This window comes from Desmodus rotundus, chromosome 1, assembly GCF_022682495.2.
Source record: "Desmodus rotundus isolate HL8 chromosome 1, HLdesRot8A.1, whole genome shotgun sequence".
In the NCBI taxonomy this organism is placed as follows: domain Eukaryota; kingdom Metazoa; phylum Chordata; class Mammalia; order Chiroptera; family Phyllostomidae; genus Desmodus; species Desmodus rotundus.
Window position 1 is genome coordinate 11,695,898 of NC_071387.1, and position 24,176 is coordinate 11,720,073.

General features: G+C 36.9%; 1 protein-coding gene across 1 annotated transcript in view; it reads left to right on the forward strand.

Moving 5' to 3' along the window:
* Nucleotides 1-23,776, forward strand: part of MEGF9 (multiple EGF like domains 9) — a 91,126-nt gene extending 67,350 nt beyond the window's left edge. The window contains exons 3-6 of the mRNA XM_053921219.2: nucleotides 732-871; nucleotides 15,295-15,438; nucleotides 15,972-16,241; nucleotides 18,037-23,776. Coding sequence (XP_053777194.1) covers nucleotides 732-871; nucleotides 15,295-15,438; nucleotides 15,972-16,241; nucleotides 18,037-18,488 — 1,006 coding nt within the window. The 3' untranslated portion in view covers nucleotides 18,489-23,776. The remainder of the gene's footprint in view (nucleotides 1-731; nucleotides 872-15,294; nucleotides 15,439-15,971; nucleotides 16,242-18,036) is intronic.
* Nucleotides 23,777-24,176: the final 400 nt, after the last annotated feature.

Consider the following 24,176-nt stretch of genomic DNA (forward strand, 5'->3'; position numbering starts at 1 on the left):
TAATGGACATCTAAGAAGAGAAGATAGGTTCATAGGAAGTGATGGGATACTAAATAAACCATTTTTGTACGTTAGAGTTTTAGTCCTTTTGAGTTGACACTTTAGAATTTTTATATGGGTTTAATCCAGAAAGTGACAGGTGTTGTCATTATAGTCATTTCACATAACTGTGAATTCCAGTTTTATTATCAAATATATATTAATATAACTCGTACCTAAAGTAGAAAAGTATATTGTTTCCAGCAGCTAAATGGAAGTTGGTTGACACATTCATTAAGATCCTGGTCGTCATACTCTTCATCCAGAAGCTAAGTTGGGTGAGGGCTTTTCACCTCCAGCTTGGGCAGTGTGGATGCTGATGGAACTGTGGAGTGTGATTCAGGAATGAGATGTAGCAGTAGTATCAGCTCTATGCCCCGCTGCTTAGTAAACAAAGATTTCTAAGCACTGGGACTTATGTTCTCTCTCCATGGCTCCTTTATCATTTATTAAACTACCTTAGTGCAGAGGATTAATTGTCACAAATTATTAGTGTTACTACTATGTTAATTGAATTTATATGGTCATGAAACTATTTAATTTTCATTATATTCAAAATAAAAATCACTCAGTACTTCTAGAATCTACTTGAAATAATTTCTATGTTTTAAGATCATCATATGATGGGATGTTAGGCAACAAAATTTTCAAAGTCATTTACTTTTGTTTATTGTCTTTGCTTTTATTTGCAGTTCTGGGAAATGCCAGTGTAAAGTGGGTGTCACCGGCTCTACATGTGATCGATGCCAAGATGGATATTATGACTTTAGTAAGAGTGGCTGCTTACCCTGCCAATGCAGTAATCGGTCTGCCAGTTGTGATGCCCTCACAGGTACACATTTTCCTTACCTTTTTATGTAATTAGTCCATTGTTCTTTTTATTTTGAGGTCCTTTATCTATAGGTTGATTTTTTCCAAACAGTTTATAAGGGTCTTTCTCCTCTAAGTGGGATATAATAAGTTATAGCAAGTCAAACTCCTGCAACAACAATGTGAAAAATAAAACACCACATGCATTTCAAAAGTTATATTGGTTGGAGAGCTATGGAAACAAGGATGATATGAACTAAAATTTCCGAAGGCTAGAACTCTTGCTAAGTGAGTTGATGATCATAGCCATTTCCTTTCCAGGGGTCATTTGCTGATTCTGGGCACAGGCTAAGGAGCAGGGTTGGCCCAAGCCAAGGAAATCTTCTTGAGGAAAGAGATACAAGAAGAGCTTTTGGCAGTCATTTGGGGCTTGTAGGACGGATTGGAAACTAGAGGAGCCCTAAACACAAGGCCTGTTTTCTCTTAGGACCTTAGCTGACTGTGTAGGATATGGAAGGCTGGCCTGAAAGGTGGAAAGAAATCTTAGTCTTGTGGTGCTTAGGGGACAAAAGTCTCTTTAGAGCCCTGGCCAGTGTGGTTCAGTTGCTCAGAGCATTGTCCTGTAGACTGAAAGGTTGCAAGTGTGGTTCCCTGTCAGGGCACATGCCTGGGCTGCGGATTTGGCCCCCAGTCAGGGTGCATACAAGAGGCAACCGACCAATGTTTCACTCTCACATTGATGTTTCTCTCCCTTCCTTCCCCTCTCTCTAAAATCAATAAGGATGTCCTTGGGTAAGGATTGAAAAATCTCTTTAGAGAGGGCCTCCTACAACATACAGCTATCTCTCTCTCTCAAGACATTGCCAGATTTTGAAGGTGCATGGAGTGGGACCTAGGCTCAAATCAGCAAAGGGAAGTGCTGGATCTGTTGCGGTCCTTTCAGGGCTGAGGAGACTCAGGCCTGTTAGGTTCTCAAGTCAAACGCCTTAGAGGGCCATGACCAGGACTGTGATGAACCATTGGTGAACTGACTCATGCTGAAAATACAGTTCATCCTCAACTCATTTCTATTTCTGATTGGATGGAGGTGATCCTCCTATTGTATTTGCCTAACACAGGAAAGGGGAGTCATTTGTGGTTCTTTTATAAACTGTATGTGGCATACAATAAAAAATATGAGTCCTGGCTGGTATGGCTCAGCAGATTGAGTGCCAGCCTGCGAACCAAAGGGTTGCTGGTTTGATTCCCAGTCAGGGCACATGCCTGGGTTGTGGGCCAGGTCCCCAGTGAGGGGTGCAGGAGAGGCAACCATACATTGATGTTTCTCTCCCTCTCTTTCACCCTCCTTTCCCCTCTGTCTAAAAATAAATAAAATCTTAAAAAAACTGAGATAGTTCTGAAGTAGGAAAATAATAAATAGTAGGAAAATAATAAAGAGAAAAACAATGGAAGGAGACCCATAGGTGATCTACATATTAGCATCAGCATACAATGATTAAAATAACTAAAATTAATTATTTTAAGGAACTAGAAGAAAACCAGACAAAATAGATGAAATGAGGCAAAATTTCAAGAGAATTAGAATCTATAAAAAAATCAAAAGGACAATCAAGAGCAAAAAAAATACAACATATGAGATTAGTAACTTATTACATGGGTTTAACAGCAGATTGTATGCAGTGGAGACAAGGTTAGTATAATAGATTCAAATATCACTTTATTAAAAATATCCAAACTAAAACATAGAGATTAAAAAATGCAATGGAAAGAACAGAGCAGGAAAAACATGTAGGGTACAGCCAAAAGTCTAACATAAATATAATTGGAGGCTCAGAAAGGAAAGAGAGAGAGAGATTGGAGTAGAAGAAATATCTGAAGAGATAATAGCCAAGAATTTTCCAAATTAATGAAAATATATCAACCCACAGATTCAAAAAGCTCAGCAAACCCTAGGTAGTAAAAAAATAAGAAAACCACATTTAGGCAAACTTAGTCAAACTATACAAAAACTAAAGACAATGGACTTTTCTTGTCTTTAGTTTTCCTAACTGTAAGGATTAGAGAGACTTCCTTGGAAATCTTTTTTCCCCCAACAAAAAATTCAGGACTAATCTGACAAATACAAATGTTTTTATGAGAGCAAGGTAGCATAATATTTGAAAATATGAAAGTACCCTGGAAAAATCTGTCTTGAAAGCTTATTCTTCATGTTAGTCCTCTACTCTATGGTGAAACAGATTTATTTAGAAGAAATTATGGGTTATTTCCCTATTATGTGATCTGGTCCATACCTGCTTACTAGTTCTATCTTATACTATTCTTGTTCTTTACTGTCTGTGATCCAATCATTCTGGCTTCTATTCCTGAAACAAGCTGTGGTCCCTTGTCCCAAGGTTCTCATACATGATCTTTTCTTTGCCTAGAATGTCCTTTCTAATACACCCCTATTCCCAACCCTGGACCCTTTACCTTAATAAACCATATCCTTCTTTAGGCCTTTAGTTAAAGGTTACTTCATTAGAAAGCAGTTTCCAGCCCTGGCTGGTGTGCCTCAGCTGGTTGGAGTGTCATCCCATGGACTGAAGGGTCCAGGGTTTGATTCCTAGTCAGGGCACATGCCTAGGTTGTGGGTTCGATTCCTAGTCAGGGCCTGTATGGGAGGGAAGCGATCAATGTTTCTCTCTTTCCCTTCCTCCTCTCTCTCTGGAAGGAATATCTATCTATCTATCTATCTATCTATCTATCTATCTATCTATCTATCTATCTACCTACCTACCTACCTACCTACCTATCGAGAAAGCAGTTCCTGATGATCCAGGATTAATGACAATTCCCAATTATACACTCTCATACACACTTCTGTTTTTTTCATAGCACTTACCACAGTTTGTATATTTATTTGTGGTTATGAGTCACAAGTGGCTTATTCACTTCATTGTAAGTTCCACCTTCATTTTGTTCACCATTTATACAATCTGTAGCATGGAGCTTGGCACATAATAAATACTCACTACATTTTTGTTGAATAAATGAACAAGTGAATGGAATACATACAGAGGAAAGATGAGTTCCAATCCTGGGTAACGACAGAAATGCTTCATCATACTGAGTTGATTTAAATTGCTCCTTCGATCTTCTGCAGTATGAGGAAGGAGTCTACATTGCTGGTTGTCACTTCTCATTTTCCTTGAAGCAATGAACTAGCTCTCTTTAATGTTAAATAAATCCCAAACTGTCCTTGCTCTGGAGAATTTAAGGCGAAAGAAATCCTTTTCATGATTATGATTTCTAAAAGCAGCTAGTAATAAGAGAAATAAATGGTTTCTCTGTTTTGAAATATAATAAAAGAATCCAACATGAAGGACTGCCAATACTCAATTTAAAACTGTAAGCTCAATATAAAATTAGTCTTTTGTCTTAAATGAGATTTTTTTCAACAGTGCTGTGATTCGGATGCCCTCTGGTGGCCATTTATGACGTTTTCATAGTCCTTATTTTTCCCCTGGTGTAGTTTTTTTCTATACCTTGTATTGTATTTTAGGTTGAAGTAGATTTTTAAAGTAACCTTTTTGTGACACGATATATTGGGAAAACATTTTGGAAAGCAATTTCACAATGTGTATCAAAAGTCTTAAAAGTACTTCCTTGATTCAGTAATTTTGTTTCTAGGAATTTATTCTGAGGAAATAATTCTCAATTCATAAAAAGCTTCATGTTCAAAGATGCACATCAAAGTAGTAGTTGTAATTCTAAAAAAATTAGACTACCCTATTTATAACAGGGAATGAAACAAATCATTTTATCCAGGCAATATGTAGTTAAGAGCACAGCAAGTGAAATCTTGACTTTACATGTGTCAGTTACTTAGCCTGTTTTTTTTTTTTATCCTCACCTGAAGATATCCTTACTGATTTTAGAGAGAGGGGGAGGGAGGGAGAGAAACATTGATTGACTCTTGTATATGCCCCGACCAGAGATCAAACCTACAACCTAGGCATGTGATCTGACCAGGAATCAAACCTGTGACCTTTTGGGTTTACTGGAGGACACTCCAACCAACTGAGCCATACTGGCCAGGGTAGCCTGTTTTGTTTTGTTTTGTTTTTTTTAAAGAAATTTGGGATAATAACAATAATTGCCTAATAGATTGTTGTGAATAGTCAATACAGTATATGGGACCCAGCACAAATAATGCCCCTTTGTAATTACAAAATCTTTTATTACAAAATCATAAGCATGTAATTCTGTAACATAACACTATCACACTCAAGCACTCCATATGACATTTTAGGTGAAATGTTCAAATTAAAACCATAAATTACTACACCCATATTATTACCCTACCAACCACACTCATGCAGGCGTTACTTCTACCAGACCCTGTATTTATAAAGCCCTTAATACAGTGCCTGGCTCATTATAAGCAATCAATAAATAGTAACTGTTTTTATGTTGCCATTAAAATATTTTAAAGATGGATGTATAACAACGTGAGAGAGAGGGTGAAAGAAGCAGGGTATAAAATGACATGTGGGACATGTTTGGACTATTGAAAAGCAAATATAAACCTTTATATATGAAAAGGTTTCAAGGAAAAATACTCAAAATCTTAGTGGCAAATTTCTTAGGATAATTATTTTTTCTTTCTACTCTTCCTCTGTTTTTCTAGATTTTCTTTATTGAAAACACATTTTCCTTAAAATGGAGATGAGGGAACTGTTTTTTTTTTTTTAGCTAGAACTTTATGTTCATATGATACACTTCTTTTAAAGAATTGAGCTCCTTCATGTATTCATAGTGTTCTGTGGAGAGTAACTTGGCTGTAGCAGCTCGACTGAGCCGACCACTCCTTCACTCCCCAATGACTTTCTTCACTTCAGGATATCGCACTTTCCGGCTTTTCCCCCTCCTCAGCCGGCTCTGCTACATCTTCCTCTGTTCTCCTACTAAACATTGGAGAGCCTCAGAGCTCAGTCCTCGGCATGCTTGTCTTCTCCATTTACATGCTCCCTAAATGATCTCATTTAGTCCCCTGGATTTAACTTTAAATGTCATCCACACTTGTGTTAATTACCAGATTTACATTTCTTCCTTGATCTTCACAGTCAAAGATCTAACAGTGCATTTGACATCTTCACTTAAATGCTTTAATTGGCATCATAATCCTAACACATCCGAAACAACTCCTTATTTTACCCTATAAGTAAAGCCAGCTTTACTCACAGTGTTCTTCACTTTGGTGACGGGCGCATTCACCCAGCTGCCTAGTCCAGAAGCCTAGCAGTCATATTTGATTCTTTTCCTACTGCAGATGTCCAATCCATCAGCAAGTTCTACCAGTTTGACGTTCGACATAACACCCTGAATCTGTTCATGATCTCATTGCTATCATCTCATTGTCTAAGCCACTGTCGTGTCTCTGAACTACTTTGGCACTCTCATCTGAACGGTCTCTTTTGTCCTCTCACCCCCAAGCCTCACCCCACCATAGTCTAGTCTCCATGTAACAGAGCGATCTTTTTATTGTAAAATGTAAAACCTGATCACATCACACCCATGCTTAAACCCTTTAATGGTTTCTCATCCCTCTTGGAATAAAATGCCAACTTCTTTTCACAGCCTACACAATTTAACATTTTTTGGCCCTTGCCTTTCTCTTTAACCTTATCTCTTGTTACTCTCTCCCTTGTTCATGTAGACTTGGCCTTTTTTCTGTTTGACAGGTTAAAGTTTGCCTTCTGTCCTGTACACTGGATCAGGCATTTCTACAATGCAGTACCTTCCTGTATTTCTGACAGGTTTATATATAAACCATGAAATGGCAAGATAAATAAAGAAAAGTCTTTTTACAGGTGGCAATTTATGTTTTCAAAGCTTTGTCACTGAATTTAGTTGGAAAGAAGCCCTATACTCTTTTCTTTGACCAGTTATTTTCTTGGTTACCACTACCAGATTTTCTTGATGCTTAGCCAAAGAGCATGAGGTCATCTTCAGAAAACACTCATTGCTTCCTTTTTTTATTTTTATTTTGATCCACTCCTTTGACTATATTTTAGCAAAGAGAATGTAAATTGTAAGACAGTATTGTTATATATGGGATGCTCCAGGCAGAGAATAATGAACAAAATTAAACTTAAGTTAATTTTTATGTATCATTTATCATAAAAGAAAGATCCTCAAATTTTTGATTTTAAAGGAAACTTAGATCTCATCTAGTTCAGCTCTCTTAATTTATAGATGAGGAAATTGAAGCATAAAGAGAAAATATTATATCATAAGGAATAGTTTTTCACTCTTTGAAATACTTACATTACACTAAATCCTTAGCTAAAGAATTATTAACCCATTTAACAGCTTAGAAAAGTGAAACCCTGAGAACCTATTTGCTGAAGGTCACATAAGTGGTAAAAGGTTTGACTGGGAATGGAACTCAGATCTGACATTAAATAATGTATCATTACGCTGTGTTGCCTCCCGGAGAGGAATTGTAAGCTGTTACAAAAGCAAATTCACATTATTATTTTCTACTGTATGTGGATTTTAAAGGTTGTAATCTTTATTTTTATTAAATCTACCTTCAAATTTCTACATGAAGTATTTGAAAATTGCTGGAGTTCTTGAAGTATTTTACAATAGGCATGTTATATATTTTATGATGTATTAATTTTGTAACAAGAAAAAAATAAGATAATAAAAATAAATGTGATAGATGTATACCAGAGAAAATTTGAAAATTAGACAGAAAAAAAAACTGTGAAGGGAATGTTGCTTCTTACAATTATTGTTAGCACTCTGGTGTATTTATGTCTGGTCTGTGTATAATTTATTCATATTCTTTCTGTATAGCTGTGTTCCAGGTACATGTTCTTTTTAAGGTGTAGTATAGAAATTAACAGCCATATTAGTCTAGAAATGTTCGATGTAGTTTTTTTCATTTGTACAGGGGTAACACACTGTATTAAATATGTAAGGTCTTAATCTACATAAGTTTGAGTACAGAAACTAATAAAGTATTCTCTAAATAGTGAAAAAAAAGAACTGATGAGCTTTAGTATTAATCTTGTTTTCATCTTGACTTTTGAGATAACATATTTCCCATGTAGTGGTATTTTTTCTTACTTCTCATTGCAGGGTATGTCTTAAAACAAATAGAAATAAGAAATCCTTCTGGAAAAAATTAAATGTTCTAATATAAATGGCTTAAAAGAATGAAATTATATTGTCATAGGAGCAAAGATAAAGGCTTGGGGGTCTTATTTAGAATGGTATAAAGCTTCCAAATACTAAACATGTAGGCCCAGTAGTATTGCAGGAGCAAAGTTTTGAAAGTATATGTAGTTACCATTTTTTAATAAGAGTAGCAACATGACTTTTTCTTTCCATATTACAAATGGCACGTCATTTGAATGCATCTTGCCCCAAACATCTATATTCTGTTATAGAACTGTTAACTTTTTTGAGGTGTACCTATGAAGGGGGACCCAAAAAACCTGGAATTTATCTATAAAAAATTATATACTTATTCTTACACGTTTAAACTTCATTCTCCTTCAGACTACTCTCTATTTGATGCAATTCACCTATTGAGATGTTTTTTCCACTGCTCAAACCAGTTTTTGAACTCCTTGATTTTGATGCCTTTTAGTGCTTCTGTTGTTTTTTGTTTCACTTCTTCCACATCAGCAAAACGTTTCCCTTTGAGAAATTTTTTCATTGGGGAAACAAAAAAAAGTTACTCCAGAAGTGAGATGGGGTGAATAGGGAGGGTGAATGGGGGTCATGCTGCTTTGGGTCAAAAACTGCTAAACACTCAGCACTGTGTGGGCAGGTGTGCTTGTAAATCACCCATCATGAAATGGGCAAACTCATTGGAATAGCCTTCAGAAAAATTTTACAGAAGCTGAATGCAGCCTCTCACAACAATGCCAGCGGGTATACTGCTACAGATAGGCTCCTAGAACACTCACCTAGTGAGGGAAGCCTGTACTGCAAGGGGCCTGCCCTCCAGAAGGTAATTTCAGTTTTTTGTGTCTCCCCTCATATATTGAAATTTAATACTTAATCAGAACTTTTTTCCTTAAAAATTATTTCCATTGGACATTTTTAATAGAGAGAGAACAAGTAGACAAATTTTATATCTAATGCAGATTTTGACTTTTCCAACCTATAGAACACTTTGACATTTAAAACTATTTTATTTTTAGAGTCAAAATCTGGAGTGTCCTAGGGTGTCCTTTTGGCTTTTTTTTTTTTTTTTTGTCACAAAGCTATATATCTCAAGTGATCAGAATACAAGAAAATCTGGAAAGAAGTCAATACCTTAAGTATTTATCGTTGTATGAAGCTATACTACATTGTCGTATATGTGACAATATTATCACTATGAAGCCTTAAAAAGTATATGATTAAAAGTGATGATATTTACATGCAAGTTTGATTTAATTCAAATGTAAATATTCAGATAATAATATTTGAAGATGTCTTTCCCTTAATAAGCTTATGAAGTTTTGGGGCTTCCTGTTGTAATAACTTAAGAATTGAAATTTGATTGGAAAACTAGAAGAAATGGATAATTCATAGAAACACATGACCTTCCAAGACTGAATCACAAAGAAATAGAAAACCTGAATAGACAGATTACAAGTAATGAAATTGAATTAGTAATTTAAAAACTCCCAGAAAACAGAAGTCCAGGACCAGACGGCTTCAAAGGTAAATTCTACCAAACATTTAAAGAAGAGTTAATACCTATCCATCACAAATTATTCTCAAAAACGGAAGAGGAAGGAACTCTTTACCCTGATGCCAAAACCAGAGAAAGACATGATCCACCCACTCACTTCCACACACACAGAATTACAGGTCAGTATCCCTGATGAACATAGATCAAAAATTCTCAACAAAACATTAGTAAACCGAATTAAAAAATACATTAACAGGATCATGCACCATGATCATGTAGGATTTATTCCAGAGATGCAAGGATGGTTCAACATCTGCAAATCAATCAATGCAATAAGCCATATTAACAAAAGGAAAGATAAAATCATATAGTTATCTCAATAGCTGCAGAAAAAGTATTTGACAAAATTTAACAAAGGCCATATATGACAACCCCACAGCTAACATCTTATTCAAGAGCAAAAAGCTGAAAGCTTTTCCTCTGAGATTAGAAACAAGACAAGAATGCCCACCCTTGCCATTTTTATTCCACATAGCATTGGAAGTCCTAACCACATCATTTGCAAGAAAAACAAAAAGTCATCCAAATTGGAAAGAACGAAGTCAAACTGTCACTATTTGCAGATCATGTAATACTCTATATAGAAAATCCTAAAGACTGCACACAAAAGAAAACTATTAGAACTAATAAATGAATTCAGTAAAGTCACAGGATATAAAATTAATATATAGAAATTGGTTACTAATAATGAGCTATCAGAAGACAAATTAAGAAAAATTCCCATTTACAATTGCTTCAAAAAGAATAAAATTCCTAGGAATAAATTTAACCAAGGAGGTGAAAGACCTGTACTCTGAAAACTGTTAAGACATTGATGAAAGAAATTGAACAAGAACAAATAAATGGAAAGATACTTTTTAAAATATATTTATTGATTATGCTATTACAGTTGTCCCATTCCCCCCCCCCACTCCACTCCATCCTGCCCACCCGCTCCCTCCCACATTCCCCCCCTATAGTTCATGTCCATGGGTCATACTTATAAGTTCTTCGGCTTCTACATTTCCTACACTATTCTTACCCTCCCCCTGTCTATTTTCCACCTATCATCTATGCTACTTATTCTCTGTACCTTCCCCCCTCTCTCCCCCTCCCATTCCCCTATTGACAACCCTCCCTGTGATCTCCATCTCTATGGTTCTGTTCCTGTTCTAGTTGTTTGCCTAGTTTGCTCTTGTTTTTATTTTAGGTGTGGTCGTTAATAACTGTGAGTTTGCTGTCATTTTTACTGTTCCTATTTTTGATCTTCTTTTTCTTAGGTAACTCTCTTTAACATTTCATATAATAAGGGTTTGGTGATGATGAACTTCTTTAACTTGACCTTATCTGAGAAGCACTTTATCTTCCCTTTGATTCTAAATGATAGCTTTGCTGGATACAGTAATCTTGGATGTAGGTCCTTGCATTTAATCTTGGGTAATGTAATTATGATGTGCCTTGGTGTGTTCCTCCTTGGGTCCAGCTTCTTTGGGACTCTCTGAGCTTCCTGGACTTCCCAGAAGTCTATTTCCTTTGCCAGATTAGGGAAGTTCTCCTTCATTATTTGTTCAAATAAGTTTTCAATTTTTTGTTCTTCCTCTTCTCCTTCTGGCACCCCTATAATTCGGATGTTGGAATGTTTCAAGATGTCCTGGGGGTTCCTAAGCCTCTCCTCATTTTTCCGAGTTCTTGTTTCTTCATTCTTTTCTGGTTGGATGTTTCTTTCTTCCTTCTGGTCCACACCATTGATTTGAGTCCCAGTTTCCTTTGCATCACTATTGGTTCCCTGTACATTTTCCTTTGTTTCTCTTAGCATAGGCTTCATTTTTTCATCTGGTTTTCGAACAGATTCAACCAAGTCTGTGAGCATCTTGATAACCAGTGTTTTGAACTGTGCATCCGATAGGCTGGCTATCTCTTCGTCGCTTAGTTGTATTTTTTCTGGAGCTTTGAAGTGTTCTGTCATTTGGGCCTTTTTTTTTTTTCTTTTTTTTTTTTTGTCTTGGCGCGTCTGTTACTTTAAGGGGCGGAGCCTTAGGTGTTCCCCGGGGGCGGGGTAATGCTGGTCGCTGTGCTGTGACGCTGTACGTGGGGGAGGGGCCGAGAGGGAGCAATGGCGCCCCCTTCACTCTCCTCCGGATTTCAATCTTTCACTCGGATACCCACAATCAAACTGGGCCCCTCTGGTGCTGGTTCCCGAGTGGATGGGCCTGTGCACACTCTAGGCCCCTGTGGGTCTCTCCAACGACCTCTCCCGTGAGGCTGGGAGTCTCTCCTGCTGCTGCCCCAACCCCCGCGGGTGCTTTCAATCAGAGGTTTGAGGCTTTATTTCCCTGTGCTGGAGCCCTGGGTTGCGCAGTCTGCTTCGCTCCCCGCCGTTAGTCCGGTTTATCTGTGCGCGAATGTGGGGCCACGGTGTGCTACCCGTGCTCTGCCTGCACCGCTCTCCACCACTCTGAGTCCGGCCCTCTGGGTTTATCTGCGTGAATATGGGGCTGCAGGGTCTGCTAGTGCTCGGACTGCCTGCCCCGTTTGTCCCACACTCCGCCAGTCTCGGTCCCGCCACAGCCACGAGAGTCCTCTCCACCCCGGTGCCCGTCTCCTCCCCTCCTACTGGTCTGGATGAATGTTTATTTTTTATTTCCTTGGTGTCGGACGCCCTTGCCATTCGATTTTCTGTCAGTTCTGGTTGTGCGAGGAGGCGCAGTGTGTCTACCTACGCCGCCATCTTGGTTCTCCCCTGCTCATGGATTGGAAGAATTAATATCATTAAAATGCCCATACTACCTCTACCCAAAGCAATGTACAGATGCAGTGAACCCCTATCAAAATACCAATGGCATTTCACCAAAATAGAATAAAAAATCCTAAAATTTGTATGGAACTATAAACGCCCTCAAAGAGCCAAAGCAATCTTGAAAATAAGAACAAAGCTGGAGGTATCATGCTCCCTGATTTCAAACTATACCATAAATCTATAGCAATCAAAACAGTATGATACTGGCATGAAAACAGACACATAGATCAAAAGAATAGAATAGAGAGCCCAGAAATAAACCTATGCATAAATGTGCATTTAATCTATGACAGATGAGGAAATGGGGACAAAGACAGTCTCTTCAATAAATGGTCTTGTGAAAACTGGACCACATGAAAACTGGACCACTACCATACCATATACACAAGTAAATTCAAAATGCTTTAAAGGCTTGAATGTAAGACATGAAATTATAAAACTTGTAGGAGAAAACACAGACAATAGGCTTTTTGACATCAGCCTTAGCATTATTTTTTTGGACAATTCTCTTCAAGCAAGGGCAACAAAAACAAAAATAAACTAATAGGATTACATCACACTAGAAAAGCTTTTGCACAGTGGAAGAAACCATTAACAAAGCAAGACAACCCACTGAATGGGAGAAAATATTTTCAAATTATTCATTTGATAAGGGCTTAATATCCAAAGAACTTACTATAAAAATATACAAAGAATTTATTATAAAAAAACACAACCTGATTTAAAAATGGGTAGAAGACTTAAATAGACATTTTTCTAAAGATGATTTACAGATGGCCAACAGGCATATGAAATGATGCTCAACATCACTAATCATCAGAGAAATGCAAATCAAAACCACAATGAGATATTCCTCCATACCTGTCAGAATAGCTCTTATCCAAATGACAAAAAATAATAAGTGCTGTGAAGGATGTGGAGAAAAGGAAACCTTTGTACAGTGTCGATGAGATTATAAAATGGAGGTTCCTTAAAAAATTAAAAATGGAACTATTGTATAACCTGGCAATTTCACTTCTGGGTATTTATCCAAAGAATATGAAAACACTAATTGAAAGAGAGATATGCACCCCCCGTGTTCACTTTAGCATTATTTACAATAGTCAAATATGTGAGCAACGTAAGTGTCCATCGATAGATAAATGGCATAGAGAGAAGATTTGGGACATATATATATATTTATACACACCCATACACATACATACACAATGGAATATTACTCAGCCATAAAGGAAATCAAATTTTGCCATTTCCAACAACATGGATGGACCTAGAGGGCATTATGCTAAATGAAATAAGTCAGACAGGAAAGATAAATACCATATGATCTCATTTATATGTGTAATCAAAAATAAAACAAAACACATAAACAAAACAAAACAGAAGCAGATTCGTAGGAACAGGAAACAAACTGGGGTTACTAGAAATAGGGGAAAAAACAAACAGGGGATTATGGGGTGTCAATAGGTGAAGGAGATTAATAGGTACAGGCTCCCAGTTATAAATAAGTCCCGGGACATAACGTACAGCATAGGGAGTAGAGTTAAATGTTGTAGTAACTTTCTGTGGTGGTAGATGGTCACTAGACTTATTGTGGGAATCATAAATTTCAAATAACTGTGGTGTACCCCTGAACCTAATAGGATATTGGATGTCAATTTCATGTCAATAAAAAAGAATTGAGATTTGACATGTTAATATTTGTTAATATTTTTGTTCTTTTGTTTCTTCAAATCTTGCTCCAGTTGTCAGAGCATTTTATTTCATAACCTCATCCTCTCTCCCCTTTCTTGTAAATATTTACTAGTAAGGAAATTAAAAATAACTATGAGTAGTTTTGTATTTAACTGTATTTTAGCTTATCATGTAAAATTTCACTGTATTCCTAGATTTTTATGTACAGTTTGCTTACTTTTATCCCTTCTGTAATAGTTCCGAGTGTCCCTTTGAGTATCTGTGGGCCCCTAAAGAAGAAATGTAAATTACACTGCATTTTTTAATTTCTCATTTTCAGATACTATGCTGCTTCAGTGCCTGTAGAATATAGTTACTAACAGGGTACCAAAAAGTATTATTACAAAACACATAACTTTGCTTGCCTTCTTTCCTTTTCTTGTTTTCATTTTATTTTTTTAATTTTTAAATATGAAAATGTATGGAGTACAATATAACAAATACCCATGTACCCGCAACTAGAATAATAAATATAAACATTTTTATATTTTGCTTAATAAGTTGTACATATGCCTATATAGCTATATATTTGAAATAGAGAATTTCAGATAAAGTTGGAGTCCTCTCTGTTTTCTTCCGTGGTCTCATTTTTCTCCTCCACAGAGACAAGCAGAGCATACAATTTGCCTGCACCCTCTCAATCTACATTTAATTTTTTACTACATATGTATGTGTCCATCTGCTTAGTGTATCTATCTGCTTAGTATTGTTTAGTGTGGTTCTTACAATTTTATAAAATAAGTAAGTACTCTCCTTCTGTATGTATCATTTTGCTTTTTCAACCAACATTGTTTTTAAGATTTGTGCATGTTCATAATGTATAGGTCTAGTTCACTTATTTAATGCAGTATGCCGGTGATTAAAATAGTACAGTTTATCTATTTTCTTTTAATGAGTTTAGGTTGTTTTTATTTTTTCTCTGCAAATTCTTGGCCTACTTTCAGTAAGTAGTCAATCAACAAGGACTTACTGCAACTCTGGTCGCCCTTCCCTAAAGAGTTTACAGTGTAGCAGGGAAACCAAACTCACAGTGCAGAAGTCAGATGGGGCAGAAGCCGAACTCTGTCCAATCTCTATTGGGGGACTTTTTCTCATTGACTCCTAAGGTCTTTGGTTGCAGATATGATTTATATAAAGTTACTGTGCTTTTGGAGTGAAGATTTAACTTCTTAAAATAATTGGCTTCTTTTAGGTGCATGTTCAAACTGCCAGGGGAACAGCAAAGGGCACCACTGTGAAGAATGCAAGGAAGGATTTTATCAGAGTCCTGAGGCCACTTCAGAATGTCTTCGCTGCCCTTGTTCAGCAGTGACGTCTACAGGCAGTTGTGTCCTAAGTAAGCCTTGCTCTAAATCTTTATTTTTAAAGGAAAAAGCCGTGAATCAGTTATCGATAGGTACAACATGTGTTGATAAACAAAGTTCTGGGTGCTGTAGGTGACAGGGAGTTATAAAAACAGCAAAGGCTTCCCTTTCCAGAAATTTGCAGCCAGATCCACCTGCTGTGGGGAATGACACTTGAGGGAGGGACGAGGAAGTTGTCAGTAAAACCGTATTCCATCTGTCGTGACTAAAGAGTGAGGGATAGAAACAGTGAGTGCCTAGCCCTTGTAATTATTCAGATTTCTTAAGTAAACATATTTCTTTTGTTTTCTACCTGAATAGGCTCTCTGATAGCCCCATCATTTTCATAATAAATTGGACAATTAATAAATAAGGTGTGGATTTTTCGTTTGATTCCATGTGTCTCTTAAGTTTGAGAGGAGGTAGTAGGGAAAGTTTTAACCCTTTTGAGAATTAGTAGTTGTTTTACATTTTCAACTGTAGCTTGAGACTTTACTAAATTATTTTGGTGTTCTCTCTGTTTTAGAATTGGGTGAATTGGAACCTAAATGTGTCCAGTGTAAAGAAGGTTATACAGGCCAGAACTGCAATAAATGTGAAAATGGCTATTACAATTCTGACAGCATCTGTATGAAGTGCCAATGTCATGGCCACGTGGACCCAATTAAAACTCCAAAGATTTGCAAGCCCGAGAGTGGTGAGTGCATCAGCTGCCTCCATAACACCACTGGGTTTTGGTGTGAGAACTGCCTAGAAGGTTATGTTCGAGACCTCGAAGAAAAGTGCATCAAGAAAGGTAAACTTCACCTAAGGTTGTACATTTAATATCTAAGCCTAGCACTGAAATTTTCAGAACAGCCGCCTTTAGCTTTATAAAACCTTCCAATCCCGCAGAGAAGTTTTCTGGAAATAGATGTTGATAGATAATTGCCTAAAGAGATTTCCTTCCATTCCTGCTGCTCTCCTGATACTCCAAAGTCAACTTCAGAAATTTGAGGACCAAGACCAAGTCACTGCAGTGTTTTCACATTTTCTCTTCATCTACCTTTATATTTATGTTAATAATTTAAAAGTCCTATCATTTTTTTTTATCCTTTGCTTCCTGTATTCTCATCACCTCCAGTGATCACCAAAGGTCTTTTTAAATAGGGACGATAATCTGGTTAGAAGTTCCAGCTGAGAAACAAGAGTTCATGCTAGCATCTGTCCTACCTTTGAGCCTAATTTTTCCCATGCGTGATGGGGGAAATACTTAACAATATTCCTTTAGATTTTTAAAAGAAAAAGTTATTCACATGGCAAAATGTTTCCTCCAGGGAGGTTCAGTAGGGTTTAGATACAAATTAATGATTAGAGATTCAGAATGAGTTAAGAATGTTCAGGCTTTATTAGGTCACAGAGAGATTAGACCATGTTTTTCTGTAAACCACCCTCTGATATTCTGACAGATGCTGAGTACTGGGCTGATGGAGCCTTTGCCTGTGGCAGGGTTGTCCTGCCGCCGTTTTCTGGATGTCCTTGTTCTGTTGTGAACAAGGCTCAAAGACTCAGGTTGAACCTGATCGCCGGCCTGGATGCCCTGTCACTCAGTTCTCTTTCCCATTTGGAGGCATATCTTGTATATACTTAGCTGTCAGGACTGTGATGATTTTTCTTATTAGTTATTAAATAATGTAAAACATGCCTCTTTTTAGGATAAATTGATATGGCTGATTGTGGTGATTAATTATAATGATAGAAGTAATCATTTTGTTGAATGACTACTATGTGGCAAGTACTGTAAACATTAAATATAACAATATTACATAGTATGTCAACTCATTTAATCCTTCCCAAGTACTTTGCAAAGCATATATTATTATTCCCATTTATAGATGAGGAACCTCAGTTTTAAAAAAATTAACTAAGTTATCTATAACCACACCATTCCACTTAATTCCAGAGCCTTTGGTATTTCCACTGAGCTATGCTGCATTGGAAGTACAAAGCATGGTATGTTAATTGTAGCTGTAATCTACACAGAGGAAGAATTACTACACATGGAGTTAAAGGCAGTCTCTTTTCTCTCTTGACTGACATCAATTTTGGACATCTAAATTGTGTTATCTAGAAGTATCCAGAAATACAATTTTTTCTATTTTGTTTTTGCCTCCTTTGAACAGAAGTTTGCCCTTACGAAATGCCATCAGACATGTTGAACTTATTTTAGTTCAATTGTCATCTATCCCTGTCACTTTTAACCAAGTGATTTAGAACTCAGTGGTGACATATTTATTGCCTTTGCAGGAATTTGTGTGACTCTATCCAAGAGTAAAGAAGGATGGAAAATTCCAACATTAGAATTTTTCCAAAGATTTTAATATAGATATTATACATTTTGAATAATAGCCACAGATATAATAATCAAGATTTCTAGGCCCTGATTCTTTTCACTATATTTCTCTTTAAATTATTTTTAACTTGCATGACCTTGAAGGAGAATATCATGTCAACATGCCATATCAACTTCCACTCCCATGTATTTCTTTTTATTGTTTCTTAAAACTAGATAATTTTGTCTTTTACATTTCATTCTCTGTTTTTATTTTCAGAAGTTATTGTTCCAACACCTGAAGGTTCTACCATTTTGGTTCCCAATGCCTCTTTGACCACATCAGTGCCCACCCCTGTTATAAATAGTACACTTACCCCCACAACCCTGCAAGCTATCTTTTCAGTCAGCTCTGCTGAAAACAGCACGTCAGCTGTAGCTGACGTGTCGTGGACCCAATTTCACATCATCGTCCTGACCGTCATCATCATTGTGGTGGTGCTGCTGATGGGGTTTGTGGGGGCTGTCTATATGTACCGGGAGTACCAAAACCGGAAACTCAATGCCCCCTTTTGGACCATCGAGCTCAAAGAAGACAACATCAGTTTCAGCAGCTACCACGACAGCATTCCCAATGCAGACGTGTCGGGGTTGTTGGAAGACGATGGCAACGAAGTGGCTCCCAATGGGCAACTCACCCTGACGACACCCATGCATAACTACAAAGCCTAAGGAGCTAGAACCGTTCTCCTGGATTGTTAGACCACATGCTTGCTAAGACAGCATCAGCCCCCCGGGTCAGACAGAGCCTGGGTAGGATCTGCTGAGAAAGCAAAGGCATATAGTGCATTGGAGTTTTCAGGTACAAATTCATAATGCACTTAGCCTATTACTTTTAGTTTTCCCACAAAGATCCGAAGCAGTCACTGTCGATAAGGGACTTGACGTAAAGTATATTTTTGTATAAAACCACATGGGAGGATAGAAAGGCTGAACTCCATAGTGCAACCCTAATCCACTTTGACCTCCAAATAGACTCCTTGGGAGTGTTCACTCAACCAGCGGAAACAGGATGAGGATGTGGAGGAGGAGAGGACTGCCAGAAGACTTCATCTCCATTCCTGAAAGATTTTTTAAAAAAGGACGGTCAGGGATGGGATTCATTTTTCTGTACTAAAAGACATCAGTGAGGAAAAGCTGATGTCTGGGCTATATCACAATAAGCAATCTTGATTGTTTCTAGAGTAGGAGCAGAAAAGTCCCAAGAAGGCCTTTAGAAGGGCTTGATTTTTCCTTCTAGAATTCTTGCTCAATGATAGCATTAAAATACAGGATGAGCTAATGGTACAGACAGGAAGGCAACATCTGGGGTCAGGAAGCTGATATAGTCCTGCTTAGGGTCTCAGTGTAAATGATAAATTGTCTAAAAAAAAAAATCCTGCTTCTAGAGAAATAAGGTGTATATAGTTAATGTAGTATACCTGGTAAGCATTGTATTTGTATCTATTTGTAAAAAAAATCATGTCTTATTTTATCATCTAGAATGTATTTGTACAGAAGTTAATGGCATAAAAAGAAAATATGGGGATTGGTTAAAATAATGTAAAATAGATGGCAGTATTGCTAGAGCTGGGACTCTGGTGAGCATCAGTCATTTTTAGTCCCTCTTTGGACATTGTTGAAATTTATAAGAGGTTGAATGTTTCTAATCTTCCTTTCCCTTTCTCATTCTAAATGTGGAGTTTGTTCTTTGACTTATTATCGATTCAAGCAATAGATTTTGAAGTCGGGGATTGGTAAGCGGGGCCACAGGCTGTATTCTCCAAGCTACTCACCTAATTAGACACTAGCCACTCTCTATATTTCATATAGATTAATGTAGAACATATCTTCATTAAAAGTGTTTTTTACTGTAAAAGATGGTCTTCCAAAGGAATTAGAAATATTTTAGTTTCAAAAGAAAAGCCATCCTATCACTTGGCATTTGGTTTTCATGCCTGTGAAATATTTCTATTCCCACCCCCACCAAAAAGAAAAAATCTCCTGCATTGGAACATAGCCTGTCACTCATATGCCATGAGGTATGTACTGTCTCTCTGCAGTGCTACAATTCGCCTGTCTTCTTGTCCAGTTAGGGGTGGCACTGCAGTTGCGTGGATATGGTAGTCCTTGTTTTTAGGTGCAGTTTTTTTCCTGAGGCCATCTGCTATTGCTCTCATCTATTTTGATATTGACAGATGTGGATTAAAGAAGTCAGGAAAAGCAGCCAGAAGACAACTATATATATTTATTAGAACAGCAAACTGTCAAGTGGTTAGAAAAAGAGTAACTTACTAGACCTAGGAAATCTAAGTTGACAACTTTGCCGATTTCCCCAGAGGAACACCTGGAATTTGGCCGTCCTTCTGTAGAAGACCACTAAATTGTTCTCAGGGTTTGGAGATGATGCTCTGGAGGATGTACAGGTGGATAATCTACTTCTGGTAACCCAAGGTGCTTCAGATATTTGGCCATTGCTCATGAGAGTAGACATTACATTATGTTATATTACATTAAAATAAGTTAATATTTCTATAGGTCTTTGCAGGTTGCAAAGCATCTTCCCATATGTTTCTTTTGTTCTTTACCACAGCCCTCCGAGGAAGTAATTGCTGTTCCCATGTCATAGATGAGGTTAAATGTCTTGTTTGAGGCTACACAATATGTCATTATTAGGCTTGGAATTAGGACTCCTAACTCTGAAGCACATATTATTTCAACTATATGCTAATGCAGAGATTGCTTAGCCACAGACACAAGAAGGCTGAGAAGAGGGGTCCCATCTGTGAATGTTTCTAATTTTTTAAGGACAAGGTACCATTCAGGGCCAAACGGCTATGAAAGATTTTGTGGAAAGAACACAAGAAGATTACTATCTGAAGCTGGTATTGGTGATATGAAAATATCAGTTCGTGCTCCATTAAAGTGACCTAATCCTTCCACACAGGGAGAGAAAACCTGCTTTCTCCAGTGGCTGCCACATATGTGCGTAAACTGTGCACTGCACAGTTTTAAGGAATTGTGCAAAGTGGCATACCTGCCCCCTCAAAGCCAGGGATTAAGGATGGCGAAAATAAACATTTGATTAACAGAAGTTAACCTAATAGCGAAAGGAGTGTTTATTGGGGTCTAAGAGCCAAAGCCAAATAATCCAGATTCTGGGCATATAAAGATTCCTTGAAACAGACCTTAGAAGGTATTGCAAACATTGAATCACAAAGAATGTTTACCTTTAAATACTTATGGACAGTCCTAGATCATGTTTTTAATTTTTCCCAATGGAAAACAATTGAGGACTTAAACATTTAAAATTTTATTTCATGCCCTCCACTTTTTTTCTGGTGGAAATAATATTGCTTTAAAATTTAAGTTAATCATGAAGTGATCTACCACCAAAGTCAGACTAGGAAACGGGCATGGAATGCATTATAAATTAGTCACTGCTCTAAGCACGATCCCATGGCCGAGGGCGTTTAGCACAAGTATCCCATCAGTCCTTTACAAAGACTAATATTGGACTTTTTAGTCTAAAGATTAGAAATGTGTTTATTTTTAAATAAGACCGGTGTGAATCTTATTGATAAATGACAAATACTGCTATTAAGTGATACCTTTGTCATCATTAATTCATCTTAGCAAGCACTTAAGCATTTCTGACAGTTAGATACCCTAGGTAGTGGTATTAATTATGTCTGTCTTATCTTATTTTTCCCTCCGTACCTCTACTAATGGAATTTCTCCAGTTATAGAGAAAAGTGATAATAAAAACTAAACCTCATTTATGCTAAGGTCCTATGGGCTTAATGTGTTACTCTTAGGGATACCTGAATTTTAGGAGAGGAGAACAGAACAGACATGGAATGGAAGGAGAGATTTTTCGGGGGAAGGAGAGAAATTGTAGAAGCGTCAAATTATATGGCTATTTTCTAGCCCAATATTCCCAGGAAAATCGACAATTGAAACAACACTCACTCACCCCCAAGCTCATTTTGGTCAGCTGAGTTGGTCATTTTGGAGGCAAAAAGCTAAACAACAGTACTTCCTCCTGACAGCCTCCATTGGGATTGGGTTATTAGATTATTTACCTCAGTCCCATATTGTTTTTGTGGGACATGTGGTGAACATAACACCACTTGTAACGAACATCCCCTGGTTCATACATTTTGAAGTATACAGGTAGGAGCCGAATTTACACATCTGAAGGAAAGCTCCCTGACAAAAGTTCCAAGAAGTACAAAGCAACCCAGTGTAACCTGTTAGAGTAAGGAAAGCGTTTCTGGTCTCATCCACGAAGAACCTTTGGTCTGTTATGATCTTGAGAGTAAGGAGTTTGGAAGCTAAAGAGTTTGATGTGTGCAGGGGAGTAATAATGGAAGGTTAATGCAAGTTTTCTCTTTAACCTTGAATCAGTGACTATGCCAATGGAAAAGCAGGAAGAACACGCTGATTCATCTGAAGAAGTCAAGTAATATCAATGGACTAAAGGTTATGGATCATTAAAATGTCAGTGGCTGAGTGATGTTTTTCCAGAGGCAGTTGGGAGCCTATCTTACGTGGTAACTGCAACAGCGGCCCTAGATTGTGAGCCCAGGGCTGCAGACTACGTCAATGCAAAAGCTAAATGATTTAAAGTTAAATTTTAATGCTAGGCACAAGCACTCTGTAATACATTAAATTTCAGCCCAAGCAATTAGGGAATGTTTCTGAAACATTAAACTTGTATTTATGTCACTAAAATTCTAACACAAATTTTACAAATGTGTTCTCATACCTATGCTGTACTAGGCTTCATGATGCATTTCTAAATTGGTGTATGATTTGAATATATAAAAGAATTTATACAAGAGTGTTATTTAAAATTATTAAAAATAAATGTATATAATTTGTACCTATTGCAGATTCGTTGTTTTTTACGTGGTCAGAATGGTTGAAGGTCTTTAGATACGTGTCACAGATCATTCTTTTCCAACCACATCGTGAAATCTTGAACCCTTCATTTGTTCACTATGCATTATGTTTTAAAAATTTCCTTTATAGAATGTTCTCCACTTGGGAATAAAGTGCCACATGAGGAAGTGTCCCCCTCTTAGAACAAATCAAAAACAACACACCCTGAGGAAAAAACATATATTAACATATATTCCTGTTTGCACTTTTGCTTGTCCCCTCAGATCCATTGGGGTTTCCATGGAAATGTTATAGAAAAAATTTGCTCCTTTTGGATTCCTTTTTCATTCGTGTAAAACATTTCCTTTTGTTAGTATAAATTTGAAGAGCCACAGCCATGTTCTATGAGTTGATGAGATAACTGGTAATGAGAATACATGTTTTTATTATTTTAAGGTGACCTTGAAGATCTCTGTTTGACAAAGCTCAGTGGTGTTGAATGGGATGCCATTTGGAGACCCAAAAGGTACTTTGAAAAAAGGAAAAACGAAGGTGTTTCTTTGTGCTGACAGCTTTGTAAACTGCAGCTGGTTTATGCAATGTCAGTTCTTGATATTTAAACTTTAAAACTCTATTTTTTCTATTCATACAAGAAAACAAGTTTTATTAATTTATAATCCCACGTTATAATTTATACGTAGGGTCCTATACATGTAGATCTATGATGTGCGTGAATGGGGTATTATTTTAAGAAAACAGAAAAATAAGCATGGCAGAAACCTAAGCAAATTAAAATTTCAAGAGAAAGTCAATTATTCTTAAAATTTACCAGAGCAAGAGGAAAATATTACTTTTATACAAGTATTGTAGTCATACTTTTGATGAAAATCTATCAGAGACATTTACTAGATTGCATTATCAAAATTGGTTGTATTCATTTGAAACAGAAGTATGAATGTTTTTAAAAATTACATATGCTTCACTAGAATTAAACCAGTACCTTCAAAGTAACAAGTATGCTTAATTACACTTAAAAGTTAAAAATTCAAATAACAAAATGTTTTTCATGATATGATAGTAGCAGGAGTGTTAACTGATGGGCTGAAAAGTAACATTCTCAGTGATTGTTAAATCATAATTTATAGTAATTTTCCAAGGCAAGTTGATGAAGAAATTGTCATAACCACTGTACAGGCTTCCTAAACTTCCATTTAGAAAATGAAAGCCATCGGATGATGTTAAATTTAAAATGTGTTGCCAGTTTGTATCAATAGGTAGGTTTTCAAGCGTGTATGTTGAACACCAAACTTCAGATAGCTGCAGAACAAAACGGTCCAAATGTTTTCATTGTACGCAGTAAGAGCAGGTTTGGGTAATAAAGGAAGTATTTGGAAGGAAATCTTCTTTTGTGGTTTCCTTTGTGTTATCAGACCAACTGCTGAGGTCTTACATGTCAATGTTGTTTTTCCCAGTTGCTAGACCAAGTGAGGAAGA